The 24,368-nt window shown below is 39.0% G+C and overlaps 1 protein-coding gene across 6 annotated transcripts; it reads left to right on the forward strand.

Annotated features, from left to right (window-relative positions):
- Positions 1-1,191: 1,191 nt before the first annotated feature.
- On the forward strand, positions 1,192-23,998 carry DBF4 (DBF4-CDC7 kinase regulatory subunit). Of its 6 annotated transcripts, none has more exons than XM_061468396.1 (13): positions 1,192-1,248; positions 1,375-1,467; positions 3,821-3,999; positions 5,971-6,165; positions 7,204-7,254; positions 7,797-7,866; positions 8,014-8,090; positions 9,449-9,479; positions 9,756-9,801; positions 11,543-11,674; positions 16,926-17,040; positions 17,374-17,495; positions 18,674-19,910. In XM_061468396.1, the coding sequence occupies exons 2-13, from the start codon at positions 1,422-1,424 to the stop codon at positions 19,737-19,739; spliced, it is 2,130 nt and encodes a 709-aa protein (XP_061324380.1). In that variant the 5' UTR covers positions 1,192-1,248; positions 1,375-1,421; the 3' UTR covers positions 19,740-19,910. The 6 variants fall into 6 exon arrangements, with proteins under 6 accessions (XP_061324380.1, XP_061324382.1, XP_061324383.1 ...); XM_061468398.1 differs by having other exon boundaries at positions 3,824-3,999; XM_061468399.1 differs by lacking the exon at positions 1,192-1,248 and adding an exon at positions 23,649-23,998 and having other exon boundaries at positions 1,330-1,467; positions 18,674-19,641.
- The last annotated feature ends 370 nt before the right edge of the window (positions 23,999-24,368 follow it).

The following is a 24,368-nucleotide window of genomic DNA, read 5'->3' on the forward strand; positions in this document are numbered from 1 at the left end:
CCTTGTCATTTCTGTGAGAAAACCCTGAGAGGTCTCCTGGTTGAATGATACTACATACCCTGGCAAGAAGTTCATGTAATAAATGGTGACTAACTAGTACACATGCTATCATGCTATCAATTCCTTGAACAAACCCTACTCTATGGCTGCATAAGCATGGTTACCTTAGGAATGTACCTACAGTACCTAAAAATAAGGAGCTTATATATTCCCTGGATCTGCAACCAGCTAGGGAAGGAAAAAATAATAAATAAAACCATTTCAGAATTTATAAACCCCACGTAATGGTATATCTACTAGCATGTCTAAGTGCAGCTGTAATTTTATCAGTTGGCATTTATCCAAACTTTTTATTTGCTCTACAGGAACATGTTTTCCTCTTCTCACCAAGTTTCAAGTAAAGGATAAGAAAGATTCAAATAAAAGATAAGAAAGATTAAGCTCCGTAAACCAGGATTTGCCTCTCAGATGCTAACAACTACTAACGGGAGGTGGGGGGGGGTCGAGAGGTGTTTTAAACTGTACCTTCAAGCTTACAGCAAAACTGCTCTCCAGAGCAATATATACATAACCCGTCTGCAAGCAGCGACGGCACTCCGTTGACCGGAAACAGTACCTCCCACACTAAAGCTGCGAAGCTCCCTCACCCGGCCGAGGCCCACAAGGTCCCGTGGCGCCACGCCTCGGCCATCCGCCCTGCCCTTCAACCCCGTAGAGCTGCGAGGAACGGCAGCCTGAGCCGCGGGAGGTGCTGAGACCGTTCAATTCTTCGGCTTGCCTGCACCGGTGGGAAGTCGCTGAGCCGGCAGTTTCTCCTGGACAACAATCCTCTTTACACACAGACCTTGCCGCGACCGGGAGGAAAGACTCTCCACCGTGATTTTCGCTGAGGGCTCGCACCTGCCCGCTCGGTCCCTGAAGCGGGGTGTGGAAAGTGAGGGGGTAATGCCCGCTGACCTCCGGCCCGACCACTCCTGGGGCTCCTCTCCCTCCGTCGCCCTCCCCTTCGCGGGAGGGTCTGGGCCGCGGCCTCGCCGCCTTTCACCCCGCCTTTCACCCCGCCCCTCCCCGCCGCGCTCCTCCCGCCGCCCCGAGCCTCGTGACGGGCGCGCCAGGCCGACCGTTGGTGGAGCGCGCGGTTGGTGGCGGGGCGCGGGGCGATCTGTGGGAGTACACCCGCTGCTCGCGGTGGGAGGAGGAGCGGGGCCTCGCGTGGCGTGCCGGGGCTGGCGGCGGCGGGAAAGGCTGGTGAGGCGGAGACCCGCGGCTTCCACAGCGGCTGCCGCGGAGAGGGCCGAGAGCCGCGGGAAGGGCGGGCGGGAGGGAAGAGGCTCTAAGTGCCGGGGAGCTTAGCGGCTCTGCTTAACCCCGCAGGTGTGGCGGCGGGGGGACCGGCGAGGAGGATGTGACTTCGCAGGAAGATGAAACCAAGCGTTGTGGAGGCTGCCGACGAAGGAGCGCGTCCCTGTAAGCGGCGAGTGGCTGGGGCGGCCCAGCGTGGTGAGAGTGGTGGGGTTCGGGCCTTTCCCACAGGCAGCGAGGTCGCTTTGACCTAGGCCTCGTGCTGGTGCCTCCTTCCTGACTGAGGCTGTGAGACCCTGACGTGAGCCTAGCAGGCAGGCATGCCTCGGGCGGGCTTTGTAAGTGGTGTACAGCTAAAACAGAGTTTGCATGCTTTGCGGAATTGAACGTGAAAGTGTGGACCTGGAAAGGTAGCTGGCCCAGTTGCTCTGTTTCACAAGATCCTTGCAGTGCAGAGAAGCTGGTGACTATGTTAAAATTCGCTAGGCCACAGCCATGCAGACAGCTCCACCTCGGCGGTCTTTGCTGGGATCAGGAGCATGCATGGAAGACGCGCTAGGCCCATGTCATTAAAATTCATTCGCTTTACAAGAGAGCCACTTTACTGCAGTACTGCAGACTTACTCCAAAATTCTAACTATACCGAAGTTTAATATGTATTTTCCAATATTAAATTTAGTATTTAATGTGTTAATGTTTGAGCTGCTTTGGCCGACGCGTTTTTGTGCTTCGTATAACACCATGTTTGATCCCTGGTCATGCGTGGAATTTCACTTGCATACCTGCTTATCTTCTATCTTTTCTGTTCACATTTGGAATTGATTGCACTATCCTATGCCTCCCCATTTTCCTGTTTCTCTAATTCTTCTGGTCTCCTGGATTCTACAAAGACTGCTCTTCCTGCTTCACTTACTGTATTTATAAGTTACTTACAGAATCCTGCAGCATGAGTGGTTATTCTGCTCTCTCTTCCATTTAAGATCCTTTCGGGGAGGGAGAGAATACATAACAGAGGAACTGTTTTGTGTATTGGCTCTTTGTCTCCAGAAAAGGCCTGCTCACTTCCTGTAGCAGCCCTCTGTTTCTAGCTTCTTAGAAGAAAAGTAGGTTGTCAGTCAGTGAGGAAGAAAAGAAAGTGTAAAACTAAGAATGTACAAGTCTTGGATGATTCTGTCTTTGCCATTGTAATTGGATTCCTGTGGAAGTATGTAAGAACAGCCAAGGTATAATTATTTTCACCTAATAATGTTATTTTACTTTCCAGCTATGTTTAGCTACAGGGACTTCATGAGTTGCATGTTACTTCTGTGCATTTAGGACCCTGCAAAATACTCTTTTTGCTTGTATTTCTGCAGTCTTTCTTTGAAATTGCATCTTGGCATCGATAGCATTCTTTGGCAGCAAGCTGCACAGGTTTTCCCTGTTGCACAGAGAATCAATTCCTGGTTTTCACTTTGTTCCTGACTCCTAGTTTTGTTTGGTGCCCCATAGCGCTTCTTCTGAAATAGGTTTAGCCATTCTCTCTGTGTTCTTGATTTTGGATCTCTGTATTGTTTTCCCCCTAAATAATTTACTTTTGCAGACTGACAAAGTCTTAATCCGCAAGGTCATTTTTTGACCATCCTACTTACTCTTTTCCAGGCTGTATTTAAGATGTGGCTGATTCCTACATTTATGAAGTGGTGTAATAAAATTACCCATTTTATTTTCTGTTTCTTAACAATTTTGTTTTGTTTTGTTTTTCTGTCTTTAGATTGCTACTCAGTATTGAACTGATGTTCTTATAGAACAATACCCACTCCAAGAATTATTTTGCAAAATAAGGCTTATTTCTCAAGCAGACTGATTACTTGCTTTTTAGAATGTCTAGTATAACAGGCCTGTGTAGACAGCTCTCAGCATTAAGAAAGTTGTTATTGTGTATCAGCACAGTTTAGTTGCTGTATGTTTTTATTTAGTTTTAGAGTAAAATTCATTGGGACAGAAAGAGTGGTGATAACTAGAATGGTTTTGAGCTTTAAGGTTAGTTTTCCTGCATCTCATATGGGTGCTAAAAATTCAGATAAATAGCAGGTTTTTTCTTGTTTCAGTTACTTTTGGCTGTGTTTAGTTTTAATGAATTTATAGGGATCCTTTTTGTTTCAGATGAATGAGAGACAGATTCTGTTCTAAAATTGTGTTCTTGTGACTCAGTGACTGAAAGCAGTGTATATACAGTGGTACAGAGGTAGCAAATACCAAACTGGGTGAGAAAAATTGATGTAATTGTACAGCAACTGAAATAAAAAGTCCATCTTAGGTTAGAATTTTAAGAAAAAACTTAAACTTTTAAGGGCTGTGTGCAGTATTACTATTATTAACGTCTTGGTTTTGACATATTTAACATGTAGCTATTTTTTAAAAGCCTTGTATTGCATGGAAGCTTGTTTTGCCTGTTTCCATAATTTAGAATTTTCTTTTTGTGTGGGTGGGTGAAAAATAAACACAGGTCTGCTTAAAATCCCTTTTCTTTTTGCAGCAGATGGAATGCAAGCAAAAAGTGAAAAGATAAAATCTTCTCTGAAGAATGTGAAAAAAGATACAGGGAAGCTAGAGAAACTTAAGTATAAGCCACTCACTGGGAAGGTGTTTTACCTCGACATTCCATCAAATGTGATCTCTGAAAAAATAGGAAAGGACCTCAAAGAGCTAGGAGGGGTAAGTTAATGAGCTCTCTATAAAACTAGATGAAAATCTACGCGTGTAAAATGCCTTTTCCATGATCTTTGTGTATGCATTTTGATGTTTGTATTTTATTTTTGACAGGATTTTACTGTATGTTTGTCTTAATGTTTAATATGAACAATTAGCATATCAGCAGTATTTTGTGTTTTGGTTTTTTTTTGGTGTTTGGGTTTGTTGTTTGTTTTTTGTTGTTGTTTAGGTTTTCCAATTGATTATTTATTTGCTTAAAATTTGGTCCAGATTTAATAAATTTCATTGTTGGAAATCATTACCCGCCCGTCCCCCCTTGCTGCTTCTGACTGTATTGACATGTTTGCAATTAAAATTGTTCATCTGAACATAAAAGACCAGAGGAAGTGTTTTGCATACGGTTACTAAAAGTAATGTCAATAAGTACTTTCTGCATGGAGTATGTTAATGAGTATTTTTAAATACTCTTATTTAAATAATAGATTTTGTAAACAATTTTTTTTTTTCTTTAACTCTCTTGCATACGGAAGAAACACTTTGATAAAGGCAAGTACAGGATATCATAGTAACACAGAAGCAATGCAGTTGCTTAGTCCACTTTAAATATTTTGAATTAATGTAAAGGAGTCTTGGCAGTTAAAATATTAAACACCCTTGAACCACAGAAGCAAAAGGGATCTGCTTAAATTGCTCGGTATTCTGAACACTGCTTCGGCAGTACTTGAATGACCTCAAGGCAGTGCTGATTAGTTCTATGAAATTGACACTTGTAAATTCAGAATGGTTGGAAGTTCTAGTAAAGGCATGTAGTAGCAATGACATGGTTTCAAGTTCAATGGGTCTTTTTACATTTAGCATTAAATGAGTGCATGTTATCTTTTGTCTTTGTCTAAACCAGAGTTTTAGGGATTCATACGTGAAAGGTAAAGTTGCAAATCAAAGACTGAAAAGGAAGTTTTTCTATTTCAAGGAGTATATGGCTGAATCTGAAGTGTCCAGCACCTTCAAGATCAACTACATGTGTTTTGTTGTTACTTGTGGGGAGTGCACTCAAAAGTGCCATGCTCTGTATGTCCCAGTTCTTTTAAAGGTACATAGAGCAGAGTTGGAAGGCACAGGTTCAGACTCGCTGTCTGTGCAATTTGTGTTTTCCATACTGATTAGTGGAGAAGAGGAAAACATTTTTAAGCTATGTAAACTGGCAAAAAATTAAGGAAAATAGAACTGATCATCACACAGCAGTTGGTAGCAAATGACTGAAGGAGCAAAATGGAAGAGAATAAGCATAGGACAATCACATTTTTTGTCTTACTGAGCATGAAAATGTTATTAATCTACTTGTCTTCTCATTTTGAGAAGTGTTGCAAATCTCTGGCAGTGTTCAAGGCCAGGTTGGATGGGGCTTTGAGCAACCTGGTGTAGTGGAAGGTATCCCTGCCTGTTGCAGGGGGGTTGGAACTAGATCATCTTAAGATCCTTCCCAACCCAAACCATTCTAGGATCCTATAAATACTGTAGGTGTGAAACATGGTAACTATCCTGATATTTTGATTTTTCTGTTGGTTCTAAACTTGATACGTTTATAGCTTCCTGCAAAATGTAAATTATATTTGCATACGCATGACTTCAAGTTTAGCTGAACACTTCTATGTAATTTCTGTTACATAAAATCATAGAAACCGGTTTCTTGAATTCTCTTATTTCTCTGTACAGTGTTTGACTTCTATTTGTAAAGTATTCAGCTAGATTGTTCAAAGAATGATAATAGTGAAAACAAAGGTCTTTTGATATATACTTAAAAAATAAATGGAAATTAAAATTTGTGACTAATAAGATGCTAGTATAGCCAAATTGTAATTACCATTCAGTGTTTTTTAATTATTATAGAAGTTTTGTCACTTTTTGTTAAAGTATGCAATGTAAGAGTTACTGGTTTACAGTCCTGAAATAATGGCTTTCTATCTTTATATTTAGAGAGTGGAGAGTTTTCTTAGTAAAGATATCAGCTATCTGGTGTCTAATAAAAAGGAGGCAAAATTTGCACCAAGTCTTGGTCAGATTTCTCCTGTTCCTAGCCCGGAATCTACAGGTAATGGAGGAAATAGTTCACCTCATCCTAGCAAACGAAAAGATCGACATGACGGAAGTTCATTTAAGATAGTAGATACAGTAAGTTTCTTAGTATTATTACTGCAGATCAGGTACAACCCATAGGATATGCTCTTACAATCTTTCTCTTGTGTTGTTTTTTTTGTTTTTTTTTTTAAAGATGAACACAATTCCGTGAGTGAATAAGGTTGTTTGATGTTTTGCTTGTTTGGGTTGATTTGTTTGTTTCTGAACAGGTCAGATGTACTTCTAAGCTAGTTCAGGTGAACTTGTTAAACTTGACTAACTAAGCAAAGTTTCCAGTGGTTCCTGTCTCTAGCAACACAGCCTATTAAAATCTGGCTGCTGTGATGTTAACGCTTGTACGTACAGAAGCACTCTGATAGTGGTACAAGGAAATAATTAAAATCAAATGTTATGAATACTATGATTTTCTGAGCTCTTAGAGGATCATGTTAATTGCAGTAATTAGCATCTGAATTTGTGCAGATTTACGAGAAGTTTCTCATAGGGGCAAATCTTGTGTCCTTTCAAAAATGCAATTGGAAACAACTAGCTGTGCTATATATACATGGTACTTATTTAGAACAGTCTGTGGGTTGGTCTTTCCATTGCCTAGGTGAGATTGCCTCATTTTGCAAATAACCCAGATAAAGGCATGCTCATTATGGATAAACAGCATAAAGTACAAAAGCAGATGCAGTGGTGATAGAAAAGATGTGGTAAGATATAGGCTATAATTTTATTCATGAGTGTTAGCTTCATTTGGCACGAGTCCAGCTGATGGAACTTCCATCATTTGGTGTGTGCCACTGGCTGCTTCTCCCCACCATCTAGCACCAGCCATGTAGTGACTTGCTTTGGCTGAAAACAAGTACTTACTGTTTCACACACACCCTTTGCCCAGACTGTCAGCTGTAACTTTGTGGGCAAGATGTGAATTAATGAAAAATAGCAGTACAGTGAACAAAAGGAGACTATCATACCTAAAATACTTATTTGTTAGCAACAGTGTAAATTATCTGACCTTTTGTGTTGTTTTTTTTTTTTTTAAAATGGATACTAACTTACTACAAACATGTTGCTGTTTTAATATAGGTACGTATGAGCAGAGGAAAATCCTTAGTTGAAAAAGCAATCAAGGAGCAGGTAAGCCAAGTAATCAATGAATTCATGCTTGAGAAAGTTTGGATTTGCTCTTGTAGAAAACGAGCAGTAGCAAGAATAGTCTTGGTCTTAAGAAGTCCCTCATGGAACACTGGCAGAAGTCGAGAGATTGTCTTAAGTAAAACTGTCAGGACATTCTTTCTGGGTACTTCCTGAAGAATTGAAAGTTTGTGTAGTCTTATTGCCAATATTACAGTATTTCAGGCTTATTGATACAGCTAGCATTTGAGAGGTGCTTGTGAAGTTAGAGTAAATATATATATTCACTGTCTTGAAATCTTGCTGAAAAATGTGACAACAGAGAACAATTTTGGCTTCATGAAAGGTTAAATGTAATCTTTTGATGGTGAAGGGCTGTGACACGGAGATGGAAAAGTCAGTTGAGGAGACCAGACAGCCTTTTGGTAAGAAGCAAACCATTGGCACTTAGATCACAGCCTTCATGTTACACGATTTAATATAATCATAATTATTTTATATTATCTACTATATATTGCTTTATTATTATAATTTATTGTTTGCAGGATTTAATCCCTTCTGGTAGTATACTATCCAATGCACTGAGCTGGGGAGTGAAGGTACTTCATATTGATGGTAAATATTTTGTTTGATAAAGCCTACCGTAAACTTGTAACATTCATTTAATTATTTTTTGTTGAATTCAAAATACTAAAAATGATAAATTACTTGAGATATACAAAGATAAACTCAGCTGAGTATAATTGTCCCTCTTTTTCCCAGATGTTAAGAATTACATTGAACAAAAGAAAAAGGAGCTCTACCTAATGAAAAGATCAGGCAGTTCTTCAAAAGATGTGGTAAGTGATTCTTTGCCATTTGTGAAAATGCCATTTGTTTCACTGAGAATGCAGGTGTCCTAAATACTACCTACTGTGAAGCTTGCAGATTCTATTTTAATGAAGTCTTGCTCATGTTCAGTTTTTCAGACTGGTATGTTTCATGAACTGATTTAAAAAATGTATTTGAAAAACAGAAATTATTAGCTATTAATTTCAACATTATTCAAAAATAAATATAATAGTAGCATTGATTAAATCGTATATGGATCTTTGCTCTTGCAAAGGATATCTTGGAATCAGAAGTACTGAACTGCCTGAAATGATGTAAATTGCCTTGTATAATTTTCCCGATGACACAGTGGTTGGAAACCTTCCTTTTGATGGGCCATTTTGAAATACCCCATTACCTGAAGAAAGCTGTCTGTAGGGAATCTTTTCAGTCAGTTGCTCAAACCTACATCTCCCTAGTCTTGTAAAGAATTCACATAAAGTATCTTTGAGCTATTCTGCTAATAACATGCAGTTGACATGTGAAAAATCTCAATTTCTCCAAATTTTAGTGTATGATACAGTGAGACATTGAAGCTGTTTCAGCTGCTTATGTTCTCTGTCTGCAGTATCCCTATAATATAAATTAAAGATGTGAAGTTGTATAATTATCTAGTCCAGGCAGGGCTCTGCGATAAGTAAATTAAATGGTAATGTATATAGACCATCTTGTGTATGTTATGTTGTTTCGGAATGCAATAGCAGATACTTATTGAGGCTACATCAAATCCTCTGCTATATCATTAGGGTCCTGGTGTTCATGGATAGCAAGGTGGGGCTTTTTGCAAGTAATATAAAATAGGTGTTTGTACCTTTACCAGAATCAATTACAGCTAACACCTGGTACTTTTTTTCGGAAAACAAAAGACTCATAAGTTTAATTCTCATTGACAAGAAAAACCTGTGTAAATCTCTTCAAATGAGAAGAATTGCCTTAATTGAAGAATGTTACCTGGAATTTTAGTTTGTAGTTAATTAGCATTATGTGAATATTATCTGTATTTAAGAATCAACTTTAAACAGTGGCAGGGTATTTTGGGTTTTTTGGTTGGATTTGGTTTTAGGAAAAATAAATTGAAACATCTTAAGGAGAACTTTTTCTAATTTTCTTTTTGTGCTGTAGAAATATTTCTTTGGGAAACATGTCACCATATTTCTGAAGTAGTAATGAGTTTTAGTTTCCTGCAAATCATATGCATGACTGTGTATGATGTCATGATTAGCACAGGGAGAGCCTCATAACTTAAAAGTAGCTACAGCTAATTTTTTAAGTAAAATGCAGAATAATATTAATGGGGATTTTATACATTTTCCCTTTTTTCCTATAGGGAAAACAAGTTACTACTCAAAAGTCAAGAAGTAAGTATTAGTATTTGTAGAGGTGTATGTTTTGCTTATTTTCTGAATGTTTAAAAATGGACTACAGTTCATAATCTTGTCAAGCATGCTGCTGTATTCTAGTTTGTTTGTCCAAGAAAAGCATATACAAAAACTTAATGGAAATCGAGAGTTTGTCAAAACAGGTACATACCAAGTTCTAAAATAATGTCTGCTTGTTCATTCATGTACTGGAGTAACTTGCTGAATGAAGAAAAGTATTTCTCTCAATTTTTTTTTTTTTTTCCCTCCCTTGAGCAGGTAGACTGAAAAATCCATTTGTGAAGGTAGAAGATAGAAGTTGGTAAGTGTTCTCTTCATGCGTTAAGTGATGTGGCTCTCAAACTTGAGTAATTGAGAAACATTTAGTATGCCTTCAGGAACTGGCCTTCAGATTTGAATTTCTTCCTAGCTTTAGATGCTAGGCATGCTGTTCTCTTAGAATAAGATACAGCATTTTTGTCTTTACATGCTCTGGGTAGCTATCTGTCTTGAGCCACTGAATGAGATTGAGCAAGTATTAGTGTGGTAGGGAATATTTGCAGTAAGTAATGTAAGGGAAAGTTAAGGTATAGCTCCAGACCGTGAGACTGCTTTCTTAGGATTACTTTCTGCCAAGGGCCTTAATGAATGAAAACTGGAAGCTTTGAACCTTGACATCTTTTCTTAGATCCAAATCCTGTTGCCCAAAAGGCCAGTAAAATTTTCTATACTAAATTCCAGCCCTGTATCCCAACTCAGTAACATTCTTCTCCTCAGAAGACTGTTCAGATGTAAGGAAAGTGAAGTTGTTAATTAAAATCATCCTATGAAATTAGGTTTAATTTCCTGTTCAGTCATTTCTTTTTGAAAGCAAAAAGACTCCCTATTCTGATTTCAGTACTCCCATTAGCATGAAACCTGATACTTTCAGCCTTTAAAATTTTTGCATCTTTCTGGTCCTGGAATTGATCAGACCTGGTTCTGTGAGGAAATGTCAGTTTGCCAGAAGTTGAGAGAACAATGGATTATAAAAAAGTATGGTCTGGACAACGTATTTTGCATCTTTATATTCTTAACTAAATTCTACTTTATGCTGACATTTATAAGCTCAAAATCCTTTGAGCTCATTTCTTTGACACTTTCCTGAATTAAAAAGATCCAAGCCTGGTCTTGTGCTGTGAGCTATTCTGATAGAAGAAGGGCATGAAGATAGTGTGGATATTGGACACATATAGTTGAAGAAATTTGTTTATAAATACGTATGCATTTGACTTCTGAACTAAACACAGGAAACACTTTTGGATGTTATGTAATGTAAGCAGTGTTTTTTAATATTTAAATGTTTATGCAATGTTAGTAACTGCTCACAAGATGCTTAGCTGTCCCTGTAATGTTTTCCAGACTTGCTCTTTTTTTGCCTGGGCAGCTTATAATAGTAATATGGGAGAAAAAAGTCAGACTGAACTCTGACATCAGCATTTCAGTCAAATGATTCAGTATGTGAACTTATGACACGCCCTATTTTAAACATTCTTAATATATTCAGTGTGCTGGTATGGTTGCTTGTTCTGTTATCTCTCAAGTACAGTGATATACAGGAAAAAAACCTTTCTGGAAAATGAAAAGGTCTGGTTTTATATGTTGAATGGTGAATTGATTAAAATTTTCAAAAAAGAAGAAAGTGGTAGAATTGGGGAAAAAGAAATGCATTTGATGTTAGGAACTGCTGTAGCTACTTCTCAGGAACACAGACACACCAGTGTCCAAATTGCTTAATTTTATTGGTTACCTAACTCTCAATAATAAATAGGCATGAAAGCCATACACCAGGGAAAGTGTAAGACAGCTATCGAAACTCCAGGCAAATCTATTTTAAGAAAGTATCATGTTTTTAGGAAGGAAGAAATGACTTATTCTAGGATATTTATCTGCTTAGCATTCTGTGTATGATATATGTAAAAGTGAGACACTTTTCCATGATTTTGCCCCGATTGTATTATTGTGCTGTAAACTCCTTTTTCCATTTTGAGGGTTTTAATGCACTTTTTTGTTGTTGAATACAGCCTCTACCGGCCATTTTATCTGCAGTTACCCATTTTTCCAGTTCTGAATTACTGTGTTCCAAAACCGTATAGTCCATTTGAGGTGGATAAGAAGCATCCTTCTGGCCAAAAACAAACGCAGTCTAAGCAAAGGTTTGTTGAAAACTTGTGGAGGTGTGGGTAGTGGGGAGGATGGTTTTCTAAAATTGCTGTGCTTCTAATTTTTGCGATATTTAGTACTAATAGCCATGTCTCAGCTGAGGTATTTGCTGCACTGTAACTGTTGGTGTCTGTCTATCTTTCTGTACCCTCTTTATCCTGTCTTTAGTCCTTTTTTTGGACATACAGATGCATAAATCCAAAAATGCGGCCTTCTATCAGTGTGGGTCAGCATAAGAGACTTTTTTTTTCCTTTCTGACACTGGTTTCTTCTTTGTCCTCATCTTGGATGCCATCAAGTAAGTATTTTACAGGAAATGTATTTATTAAGACTACTTTTAATATTTGTCAGCATAATACCAAAGTAGGCAGCTAGAAATCTTTAAAATTGTGATATTCAGAAATAGTGCAAATCATTGTTGATAAAGTCTAATTTGTACAAGTTAGACTGCAAATACTGCCTCGGCTCTTCAGAGGAGATGGTCTTACAGCAAGTGTTTATATGATAAATTTTGGCATTCAGGCTCAGTTAGAGCACTGCAGATACAGTTAGAACTTTGGTAAATTAGAGATGTGTGCATGTCTACGGGGGTATGATATAATAGGCATCACAGGAACATGGTGGGATGGCTGCTATGACTGGAGTGTTGGAATGGAAGGTTACAGGCTCTTCAGAAATGACAGGCCTGGCAGGCAGGGAGGGGGAGTTGCCCTTTACGTCAGGGATAGGCTGGAGAGTATGGAACTCTGTCTGGGGACAGGTGAGCAGTCCACAGAGAGTTTGTGGGTCAGGGTTAAAGGGAATATAGCTATGGGAGACATTACTGTGGGGATGTGTTACAGACCGCCTGATCAAGGAGAAGCTGTGGATGAAGCACTCCATAGACAGATGGGAAAAGCCTCACACTTGCAGGCTCTTGTTCTCATGGGTGACTTCAACCACCCTGACATCTGTTGGAAGGACGGTACGGCCCAGCACAAGCAATCCAGGAGGTTCCTCAATTGTGTAGAAGACAACTTCCTTCTGCAAGTAATAGAGGAGCCGACAAGGAGAGGTGCCATGCTTGACCTTGTGCTCACCAACAGGGAAGGGCTGGTTGGAAATGTGACGCTCCAGGGCAGCCTTGGATGCAACGATCACGAGATGTTCGAATTTGAGATCCTCAGGACAGTGAGAAGAGTGTGCAGCAAGCTCACTGCCCTGGACTTCAAGAGAGCAGACTTTGGCCTCTTCAGGAACCTGCTTAGTAAGGTTCCATGGGTTACAGGCCTAGAGGGCAGGGAGGCCCAAGACTGTTGGTTGATATTCAAGGGTCACCTGCTACAAGCTCAGGAGTGTTGCATCCCAACTAGAAAAAAGTGCAGCAGGAGGGCCAGGATACCTCCGTGGATGGATAAGGAGCTGCTGAGGAAAATTCGAAGGAAGAAAGAGGCTTATAAAAGGTGGAAGCAAGGACAGGCAGCCTGGGAAGAATACAGGGATGTTGTCCAGGATGCTAGGAAGCAGGTTAGGAAAGCTAAGGCCCAGTTAGAATTAAACTTGGCTAGGGATGTTAAGGATAACAGGAAGGGATTCTATAGGTACATCGCAAATAAAAGACTAGGGACAACATAGGCCCCCTCCGGAAGCTATCAGGAGAACTGGCTACCCTGGATTTGGAGAAGGCTGAGGTTCTCAATGACTTCTTTGCCTCAGTCTTCACTGGCAAATGCTCTGAGCACACCACCCAGGTCTTGGAAGGCAGATGCAGGGACTGTGAGAATGAAGACATTGCGCCCGCTGTTGGAGAGGAACTTGTTTGAGACCATCTTAAAGATCTGAACGTGCACAAGTCCATGGGTCCTGATGAGATCCTTCCGTGGGTCCTGAAGGTGCTGGTGAATGAAGTTGCAAAGCCGCTGGCCATCATATTTGAGAAATCACAGCAGTCAGGTGAAGTTCCCGATGACTGGAAAAAGGAAAATATAACCCCCATTTTCAAGAAGGGGAAAATGGATGACCCAGGGAACTACAGAGCAGTCAGTCTCACCTCTGTGCTGGCAAAATCTTGGAGCAGATTCTCCTGGATGGCATGCTAAGGCACATGAAAAACAACAAGGTGCTTGGTGACAGCCAGCATGGCTTCACTGAGGGGAAATCCTGCCTGACCAATTTGGTGGCCTTCTATGATGGGGCTACAGAACTGATGGGCAGGGGTAGGGCAGTTGATGTCATCTACCTGGACCTGTGTAAAGCGTTTGACACTGTCCCACATGACATCCTTGTCTCTAAATTGGAAAGACATCAGTGTGATGGATGGACCACTCAGTGGATAAAGAACTGGCTGGATGGCTGTATGCAAAGAGTTGTGGTCAATGGCTCAAACGAGTGGTGTCCCTCAGGGATCGGTGTTGGGACCGGTCTTATTCAACATCTTTGTCGCTGACATGGACAGTGGGATTGAGTGCGCCCTCAGCAAGTTTGCCGATGACACCAAGCTGTGTGGTTCAGTTGATACCCTGGAGGGAAGGAATGGCATCCAGAGGGACCTTGACACGCTTGTGAGGTGGGCTGATGCCAACCTCATGCAGATTAACCATACCAAGTGCAAGGTCCTACACCTGCGTCGGAGCAATCCCAGGCACAGCTACAGGTTGGGCAGGGAAGAGATTCAGAGCAGCCCTGTGGAGAAGGACTTGGGGGTGTTGGTTGATGAGAAAATGAACATTGACTGGCTTCAGCATGTGCTCGCAGCCAAGAAAGCCAGTGGTATCCTGGGCTGCATCAAAAGGAGCGTGACCAGCAGGTCGAAGGAGGTGATCCTGCCCCTCTCCTGTGCTCTTGTGAGACCTCACTTGGAGTATTGTGTGCAATTCTGGTGTCCTCAACATAAACAGGACATGGAACTGTTGGACCAAGTCCAGAGGAGGGCCACGGGGATGATCAGGGGACTGGAGCACCTCCTGTATGAAGGCAGGCTTAGAAAGTTGGGGCTGTTCAGCCTGGAGAAGAGAAGGCTGCATGGAGACCTCATAGCAGCCTTCCAGTATCTATAGGGATGTTGGAGAGGGACTCTTCATTAGAGACTGTAGTGATAGGACAAGGGGTAACGGGTTCAAACTTACACAGGGGAAGTTTAATGTTAGGTTGGTGAGGCACTGGAATAGGTTGCCCAGGGAGGTTGTGAATCCTCCATCCCTGGCAGTGTTCAAGACCAGGTCGGATGAGGCCTTGGGTGATATGATTTAGCGTAAGGTGTCCCTGCCCACGGCCGGGGGGTTGGAACTAGATGATCTTAAGTTCCTTTCCAGCCCTAATTGTTCTATGGTGTTGTATGATGAAATCAATTTTATGATTTGAAACTACTAAGGAATCTTAATTACCTGGGTTTTGGTGAATCATACTATTGTTTTTAATCTCTTATACCTAGCATATAGGGAGTATTAATGATTCTTTCATTGGTTTCTAAAACTCACATAAGAGACTACAGATATTTAGGTAAAAGGTAGCTTTGCTAAACGTGAAACTTTATGTATCTAGTAACTTCCACTGCTTTTGTTCTTGGGGTCTAAAGGGTTACTTAGGTATGATACTTTTCTTCATAAAATAGCTTCTCCACTCTTGAGTTCTGTTTAGTCTTCACTATTATTATAGTGCTGCAGGTTTTCAGGTGGTGTTGCCATGCTGAATTTTATTTATTTAAATTGCAGTAAATATAGCAGTATGAAAAAGCAAAGCAACTGTAACAGCAGTAACTTTTGCAGTTGTGAGGCAATTTCTGATGTTATCTCTTCAGAGGAGGTTAGGAAGGCCTATTCTTTTTAAAGCATTAAAAAATACTATTTGCATTTATATGGAATATGATATATTAAAAAAATCAAGAATTATGTTTCAGTGAATGTTCTTATTTAATCTTTTGGGTTGGCACATGCCAAAGAGATTTAGGTGGGAGATTATTTCATCCTCAGCAGGTAAATGTGAGGAATGTCAATTTTGGGAGAGAAAAAGGGGAGTACTCACTTTTTCTATCTGGGAGAAAAAGCTTGTTGAAGCAAAGTTGTCAGTCCCATTTGATTTTGTATTTGGCAAGACCTGCAGCCATTATTTCAGTTTTCAGGTGATAAATTCAGTTGCTTATATTGTGCTCTACTGGTTCTGATTTTTACAGTACTAAGAGGGGAGGTGAAAAGGTTAATGTTAACAACTACACAGTTAGGTGCAGCCTGTCCTGTGGAACCCAACAAATGCTGGGGCAGGCATTACCAGTATAGATTTGAATGGAAATGATCGGTGAAAGCAGTGTACCCTTATTATGCTTGTTTGCTTTTTAAGTGCAGAGATTTTTCAGCGCAGGTGTTTTGATGTGAAGACCTGAGCTTACATCTATGCAGATACTTGGTAAAGTCTGTCAGAATCATTTTTGGCTAGACAGAGAGATGGCACTATTTCTCTAACGTAAAAGGGAAATAGAGATTGACAGTTTTGCTTTACCACTAACACATCATCCTTAGGCAGTTTAATGGTGAATTGAAGCAAATGGTGAATTGAAGCAAAAAACTGAAGCTAGTTCTCTCCAGATGAGGACTCTGAAAATTGTGGAGCAGCTATTGAAATCTCTTCTGTGTTTTAATCTCCAGGAAAAACTTGAGGTTCATTTCTTCCTATTTCCACTTAGCCTGTACCTAGAAAAACAGGACAAAATGGCATTTGGTTAGCGTATTCAAAACCTATGTATAAACCAACAAATGTGACTGTTTTTTACTTTTGCCAAACAATGAGAGGTCATCTGTTAGACCAAGTGGTTTTGCTGCGTGTTTTCTTGGCATCAGAAAAACTGACAGTGGTTGAGATGTTAGAAGACTTTTTTTCCCCCTAGTTTCTGTTTTATCAACCCTCCTTTTATCAGCTATGCACAGAGACTTCAGCATGTCCTGTGTCTTGTCAAGGGGTATTTTTTTGTTCAGCAATTTTGCAGTGTTTATTCTGAGTCAGTAGTATATCTGTACTAACCTGGATGTTTTATGCTTACATACAGTTCCACTGGGTCTGCCAGTCGTTTTTGCAGTAATTTCTTCTTTTTTAATTAATGCACAATTTCTTTTTTTTTTTTTTCCCTAGGCTTTGACTAACAATTTAAATGGTTTGAGCAGAAATATTTTTTTTTATTATTATTTAAGTGATTAAGAACAACCATGCTGGGAGAGGCAAGTATAGAGCTCAGCTCCATATTTGAGACTTATGTTAATATAACTTTTCTGTTAACAGAACCAAAATAAATAGTGACAAGGACTGTGGAACTCCTGTTCAGCTCCCTCAGAAGGACAAAAAAAGGAGAGGATATTGTGAATGCTGTGGGAAGAAATATGAAGATCTGCAAACAGTATGTGAAATGTCAAGTATATGCTTGGATAGTGTCATCTCTCAAGTGGGATATCAGCAGTGTTTTCTACCTGCTAATTTAAAATATTTTTTTTATCTTAAGAGATTTTCTGACTGTATCTGCTAAAAAGCAGCAGGTGGGTATTGTTTTTCCCCATGTAGGTTTAAAGTCTTGATAGCTGCTTCTATATAGGGTAACTGAAGGCACTAGTAGCTCGTGTCTCAGAGACACTGGTAATAAATGATATTTACTTACTGCTCCATATCATACTGCTGACTTGTATATTCATAACAGTAGTAGTAGTTTAGTTTCATGTTTTTCCTTTAATTCCAGCACCTTGAAAGTGAACAGCACCGGAATTTTGCACAAAGCACACAGTATCAAGTTGTTGATGATATAATCTCAAAATTTGTTTACAAGTTTGTAGAATACAAAGATGATGAAAAAATAAAAAGGTAAGTTACATTTTCTAAACTCTCTGAGGTGAGACATTGAGCATAAACATACTTAGTTCTGAAATCTAGATCTGGTACAGAATAAATTCATGTTTTCAGTCTGAAATAAGTTGCTGAAATTTACAATGCAGTTGTACCTGGCAAATAGTTACGTAAAGCAGAAATTAGAGAGGAAAATAAAAATAGTGCAGATGATATCATAAGAAAATTAGACTGAAAAGATTTGCCAGAAGTTGTCCTACCTGGCCTTCAGCTTTAGAGAAGCAAGATCCTGTACTAGAACATTGCTGACAGAAGGACAGCAATATCTGAACATACTGCTCTAAAACCTTTGTCATTCTTAGTAGCCTAAGAACAGCGAATGATACCCTCCTCATTCAGTCTGCTCTCCTTACCAGTGGAAAACTTTTCCTGATCTAGATCTTGCTGTCTGTACTTTGTCTCTTAGCTTCTGACCTGCCTGTGCTGGACAAATAAAGCGGATTTTCCTTTCCTCTTTGTAGCTCAGAAGCTTAAGTGGGCTAAACAGACTTGTTTCACATCTCGGACTGTAGGCAGTAGTGTCTTAGTTCCAAGTAACTGTACCTCAATTCAGGATTGGTCTGATTCGTTGCAAATAAGTTGAGAGATTAGGAATAACTTTTTTGCTTTTTAAAATGAAAAAGTATTGAAAGAATATGGATATTTTTAGTGAAATCAAATGAAATGTGAATAGAGTCGAACAGCTGATAGCCTGATGAAGGCAAGCCTTTATTCCTTTTATAACCTGAAAATAATCAGGTTAGGTTTGAAATGCTGTGCCAAGAAAGTAATGTATAATTACGCTAACTTTTGTGTGTATATATCATAGGATATTTGTATTTATAGAGATTGCATTATGTACATTAATGTCTTCTGTTCTTGATACCACTATAAATTGAGATGTACTGAAATACTAGGCTTCTTACTTCATGTATTTTTAAAACAGTTTAATGAGCTGTAGAAATCAATAGGAAAAATAAGACACTCTGTTCTTACGGAAATAGTGTGTTGCTAGTCTAAATAGATCTTAGCTTTTAAAAGTAAAACAAAAAGTTGCTTTGCCACTTCTGTTGCTTTTCTAGAATCAGTTGCCTATGGAGTTGTTTCCCATGTTTTTTCCAGGCGTGTGTTAATAATTCTAAACAATTTCATTGTAGGACAAAATGTAGTACAGGCTGTTTTTCTCCTGTTATTGGGAAGATAACTAGACCAGATGAGCTGAAAGAACGACTGAAAAAGCAACGCATTTCCTTGAAAAGCTACTCGTGGAAGGATACAACAATGCGGGCACTCAAACCAGATCGCCAGCCTGTGGAAGTACTACCAAATTCTGTGCCAATACCTACCCCTCTTTCTGGGTCTGTTTGTTCAGTTCTTTATTGTCACCTGGCACAACCTTCAGAACTGCAAATTAAGTTCAGAAATAATGATGAAAATACTAAGACTGATTGCTCCTGTGCTGCAAACTTAAGACAGACTGTTGTATCATCATATTTCATACAACCACCCCCTTGGAAAGATGACAAGGCATATACAGAGACCTTGTCTCGAGCTTATGAGTCATCCAATAAGGAAATACTGCAACTAGAAGTAAATGAAAAGAATTTACAGTGTTTTCAGGAGGGCATGTGTACTTTATGTTCTCATGCTGAAGTTACAGAATTTAGTGAAAAGGACAAAAACCCATTGCAGCCAAAAAGAAAATTAAATAATGCAGTAGTTCTACCAGCAAAGTGTTTGAAAAAAACAGATGCCAATCCTACGTTTGTCAAGAAACATCGTGATTTCTGTGATAATCATCAACAGATGCAGCACAATGTAGTTCTGGAGGCTGAGGTATCTGATACTGCTGTAAACAAAGAACTTAATGAATTGGCTGCCAGCACTACACCCAGTTCACCATCTGGAAAACTGCACAGAAAAGTGAAGCTTTACTTTGGAAGAAATAAAAAAGAAACCCAGAAACAAAACCTGGAGTTATGCTTAAAGTATACAAATGGACTGTCTGTTCCTGAACAGAAGAGAAGCTCTTGCAGCTCCCCAGTGCAGGCCCTGCTGGAGTTATTTCAGACAAGTGAAAGAAACTCAGAATTTGGAGGTTTTTCAGGTTACACAGAGAGCAAAGGTACAACTAGCATGAAAGATATATGGGAAGGGCAGAATACAAACGTTGTATGGTCATTATTTTCCTCTTCATCCTCATCCCCATTTGTTGGATTTTAATGCTGCTTTATTTAATATAATAATTTTAAATAAACTTGCAAATTGAAGATTTTATTAATGGAGACGTTAATTGCTGTATTATATGTACAGATGGTTTGGTTTTCAAGTTTTTAAATGCAAAATCTTTTGTATATGTAAATGTGAAAAATAAAACTAAAGTGGGTTTTTTTAGTTGGTTGGTTTTTGGTTTTTTTTTTTTTCCCTTTAAAAGGTACTGGTTTATCACAGCTAGTAAAAGGCCCTGACTCCAGATTTGGGGTTAAATTAGTTGCAAGGCAAAACCAATAAACATGAGATGAGGTAGGTACCTTTGGATAGAATTATTTTTTAAAGTCATTGATTATGGTACATTCTAAATAACCACTTTATAAGTAACTGGAAGTTTCATTGTAAATAAGGTAGTCCATTACTTGCCAACTACTGTTTTGTGGAAATTTGGTTGCTTCCCTTCCTGCTGCTGCTGCTTTATTAGAGAATGCCAAAAAAAAAAACAAAACCAAGGTTACTTGCTTTCCTAGTATTTCCTCTGCTGAAATTGTCTCATGAACCTATGTAATCATAAAGATGTAGCATTAGGAAAGTGTGTATTATACTTTTTGGCTATTATGACATAATTTATTTTTAGACTAAAACTTGTTGTATTCAGTATTTCAGCCAGTAGGAAAGCAATAGGTGTGTGCTTTGGTTTTGCTTTTAAAAAACCCCAGCACAATAACAGCAGCAGAAACAATTACCACAAAAAAAAAAGTCAGTTTCTGATTACTTCAAGTTATTTGTTTGATTTTTCTTTCAGAGTAGCCAGTTGCCTGACTAGCTTACCTGGAGGCAGAGTGAAAGACACAAGTGAGAATTGGAAAGACTTTTTTTTAAGACTTCAAACATTTCCCAGAGGTGATCTCTTACCAGAATTTCTATATCTGTAAATCAGTGCAGGGCATGAGTATGGAATTACAAGAGGTAATTGTAGTGCTTTATTAATAAATGTTAAGTGCCTTAAGGTCATGTAAGATACCTAACCAGCAGAAATCACTCTAATTTTTCTTCCGAAATTACTTGTTTGTGTTTTTATCTCTTGACCATTTATTATTCTCAAGCTTACTCTGTCAGTGTTCTTATAAAGTGGTTTCAGTCGTTGCATACTGTAGTCTGTCCTTTATAGGATAGTGTCTAAGAGGGGGTAGGTAATGTTTCTTAGTGTGCAGGAATGGGTGAGGAAAACAACAATTACTTTCCTTTAAAGAGCATATGAGTTGGGAGCTTAAAGGTGACATTCCTGACTCCACTGTTCATATAATTGCCTGTACATTGGTCTCTCCATCTTAATGGTTACCTCTGGGTTGATTTAGAATTTCTTCTGACCTGGATTCACATACAAAAATTATATAGACAGCCATTACAGAAATTTGCAAAATTAACCTTTTTTAAAGGGGTTGCTCTCAAAGATGTATGTCTATTTATTTATTTTTTTTTTTTTTTGGCCTGTAGTTTACCAATATGTAGTGCTTTAGGAATGGAGCTTTTAAGAGCATTAAATCAGTTACTTTGCTCTTCATGTTGAGTGATGCTTTAACGATAGAAGGATTGCTCAAGATGTGATGAATGCAGGCTTTTCAGTCTATTTTAGGAACAAGTGTTTGACCACTTTTATTGAGAATGTTTTTGTTTGGTTGTGGGGTTTTTAATCTTTTGGTTCAGTTCTAAAGTAAAGTCGAAGAAGAATTTGCATTTTCCCCTAACACATATCTGTTGGTAGGTATCTCTTGTGGACACTCCCCCCTCCTCCCATCCCTGAGACACATTCTCTTAGTTGGTGTGGTGGAATTCTGACTGGAATGCATATGGTTATTCATATACATGAAGATTTTTCCAGTAATTGAATGTTAAGGAGAGAAATAGTTGATGGTAGTAAATCTACATATCAGATAACCGATGTGTATATTTTGCATTATAATATGTTAGCTCAACAGGCACTGAAGAGATTTAAACACACTGGAATCTGGCTTTAGAATCTTAAGGGGGAAAAAAGGTTTATCATTAAAATATGAGAACTCGTAATGCAGAACAAGATGGGAGAGTCACTGCAACTGCAAAGAAAACACTTTTAGTCGTGATGCAGATTTTGTTTACAGATGACTGACAAGTCACATCAGTGCATGCTGAGTCCCCTTTGCATGGAGTACATTCAAATAGCGTCACAAGCCATAGTAAGCTTATTAACTATTTCTAAACCAGATCTATTCTGCATTTATTATATTTCAAGCTTGGTTGTTTTTTTTTTTTTTAATCCCCACAGTTTTCAAAAAAAGGAAAATGAATTATTATATGAAAAAGTAGTGAAATGTGGAAGGCTAGTTATTGGGACAGTTGTCTGTGTCTCTGACTTTCTCCTAGACAAGAGAATCAGTATTTTCAAAATATGTGGCCAGGATTTCTAGTAATGTCAAACATTTCAGGCAATCACCACCACAGCTGCGTCTGTAGTTACTAGAATAAAGGGTTAGCATTAGAAGTGTGTTTTATTTGTAAGTACATCTTTGTGATAATTCCATGTTATATAATTACAGTTTGAACTCTAGGCGCATGAGTTTCTTCTCATGCGCTTCACTTTTTTTATTGTCTTGCTTTCAGTGAATTTGAGAAGCTGGTGTAAGTAATTTTTATATCCTGTTCAAAACTAGTTGTTAATATGCTGACTGTTGCTTTCTTTGTGTGGTGGTTAGTGGAACTTGGAGCTGTATTCCTGTACTCTGCAGTGTACGCTTATACACAGCATGGGATTTGAAATTTTAATAAGGCACAAAATCTTGACTGTTAGAAAAAAACCCAAAAGCTTTACCACTTGTGTAGAACAGGCATTACTTCATTTTAAGTCTAATTGAAAAAAAAAAATCTAGACTTTTATGTTATAAAAGCACTCTTATTTAAGTGATTATGCTGTGGCCCAGTGATCTCCATAGTTTCTTTCATAGGTATGGCAAGTGTGTTTCTGGGGCTGTGAAACATTGTCATCTTTAAAGTATTAAAATACAAGGTCTGTGCAGGCACACACACATAACATTACTGAAAGCCATGCAGACACTACTGGTTTGGTACTTTTGGATAAGGGTGAGTTGTAACTGATCTTTTCAGACCCATCTTGTTTCATTACCACAGGAGAGAGCAAAATTATTTTCATTAAAAGGCATCTGGCATGGAAACTAGCTACACAATGCAAAGTTGGAATGGTTGTAACAACATCAAAAGAAATACAGGTGTTGAAATCTGCTTTTAGAAATAAAACATTAGAAGTGCTTTACTTCACTTACACCAAGTTAGGTTTGTTATCATTGCAGTAAGTGCCCAACCACTGCCTATGACTGAGCTCCACGCTATGTGTTTGTCTGGAACAGAAATGCTTCTCTTCAGATGAATTTACGGTGTGGTTGAAAGGATGGAGTTCGCAAGGGCTGGGAATGTGTGTGTGTGTGTGTGTGTGTGTGTGCACACGTGCATATGCGTGCACTGACAGATATTCATATGGGTGTATGGTGATAGTGGGGAGAAGTGACTTCAAAACCACACACACGTAACGAAGTTCTGCAATAGTTCCTGAGTTTCATGCACTTGGGTAAGCCCTGTGCTCAGCAGCATCATCTTTAAGCAGTAATCTCTTGTGAAATATATAATCACAGAATATTTGACATACAGCAACAGGTGGATAGGTGACTGAAACGCTGTTCTTCCCCTTTGGAGATGGGGGAAAGGTAGTTACAACCTGAGGAGTACCAAGCATGTTAACATCTGTTCTGTTATCCAGGGGCTGCCAGTGTGTGTTGAGGTGATTGAAGACATGTTCCACCTCAAGCTTTCAACAAAAGGCCGTGCTTCAGTTGTCTAGTCATGCTACCATTGTTCTGTGTTATATTCTAGCCTGTATGACTGCAAAGCATATGACTTCTTAGATACCTCTGTGGAGGGTTGTGTGACTTCATTCTGCACCCTGAAGAACCTCAGCTCCAAACAACTTTGCTAATGTAACTGGCCATGGTATCTACAAAGCTCTTGTTTCAGTCTTCTAAGTGCAGGAATGACGAGAAAAAAAGTGGTAGCTGCTCTTAACTTGTGTAGTCACAGTGTGGGGTGTGGACACGGAATGTAAAAGTAAATACTGTTGGTAATACCAACCAGTAATAATCTCACTGCTGATATGTATAGTGATGGTAAGTATGAACTGAGTTCATTAACCAGGTAAACATTTCTGAAAGTGATGTGGATATTTCTGGGTTTTACCATGCATTCTGTAAATGTTTAGCTTTTGATACTTACAGTATATTTGCTTTAGGGAGTGCAGAATCCAGATAAATGCTGAGCCATCCCAGATAGAGCATCATAAAAAGATTTGGGATGCAGAGCAGATGTTTGCGTGGAATTTTTTCATTTGGTATAAAGCAGCTGCAGATCCAGCTGGCTATCAGAGCTAATCCACTTTTAAAAAAAAGTATGTATTTTTTAGTTGAGGGGGGATCTGACTTGAAGGATCAGTGTCTCAAATATTCTTTTGAGTATGTAGATAGCCAGGGTTTAAAACCCAAGCTTTTTCTGTGACCTTCAGAACAGTTTTGCACCATGGTGCTCCAGTAGAACAGAGGT

Source organism: Pezoporus flaviventris, unplaced genomic scaffold (assembly GCF_033815535.1).
Source record: "Pezoporus flaviventris isolate CSIRO_AGI_PZ_B2104156 unplaced genomic scaffold, CSIRO_AGI_Pfla_v1 ptg000047l, whole genome shotgun sequence".
NCBI classification, from domain to species: Eukaryota; Metazoa; Chordata; class Aves; order Psittaciformes; family Psittacidae; genus Pezoporus; species Pezoporus flaviventris.

What these genes read in the sequence shown, in the direction of transcription:
- DBF4 (XM_061468396.1), top strand. Translation starts at nt 1,422, where the DNA reads ATGAAACCAAGCGTTGTGGAGGCTGCCGACGAAGGAGCGCGTCCCT. An exon ending in AAAAAGCAATCAAGGAGCAG is followed by an intron (nt 7,255 to 7,796) that starts GTAAGCCAAGTA and finishes TATTGTTTGCAG; the next exon opens with GATTTAATCCCTTCTGGTAG. An exon ending in CAAACGCAGTCTAAGCAAAG is followed by an intron (nt 11,675 to 16,925) that starts GTTTGTTGAAAA and finishes TTCTGTTAACAG; the next exon opens with AACCAAAATAAATAGTGACA.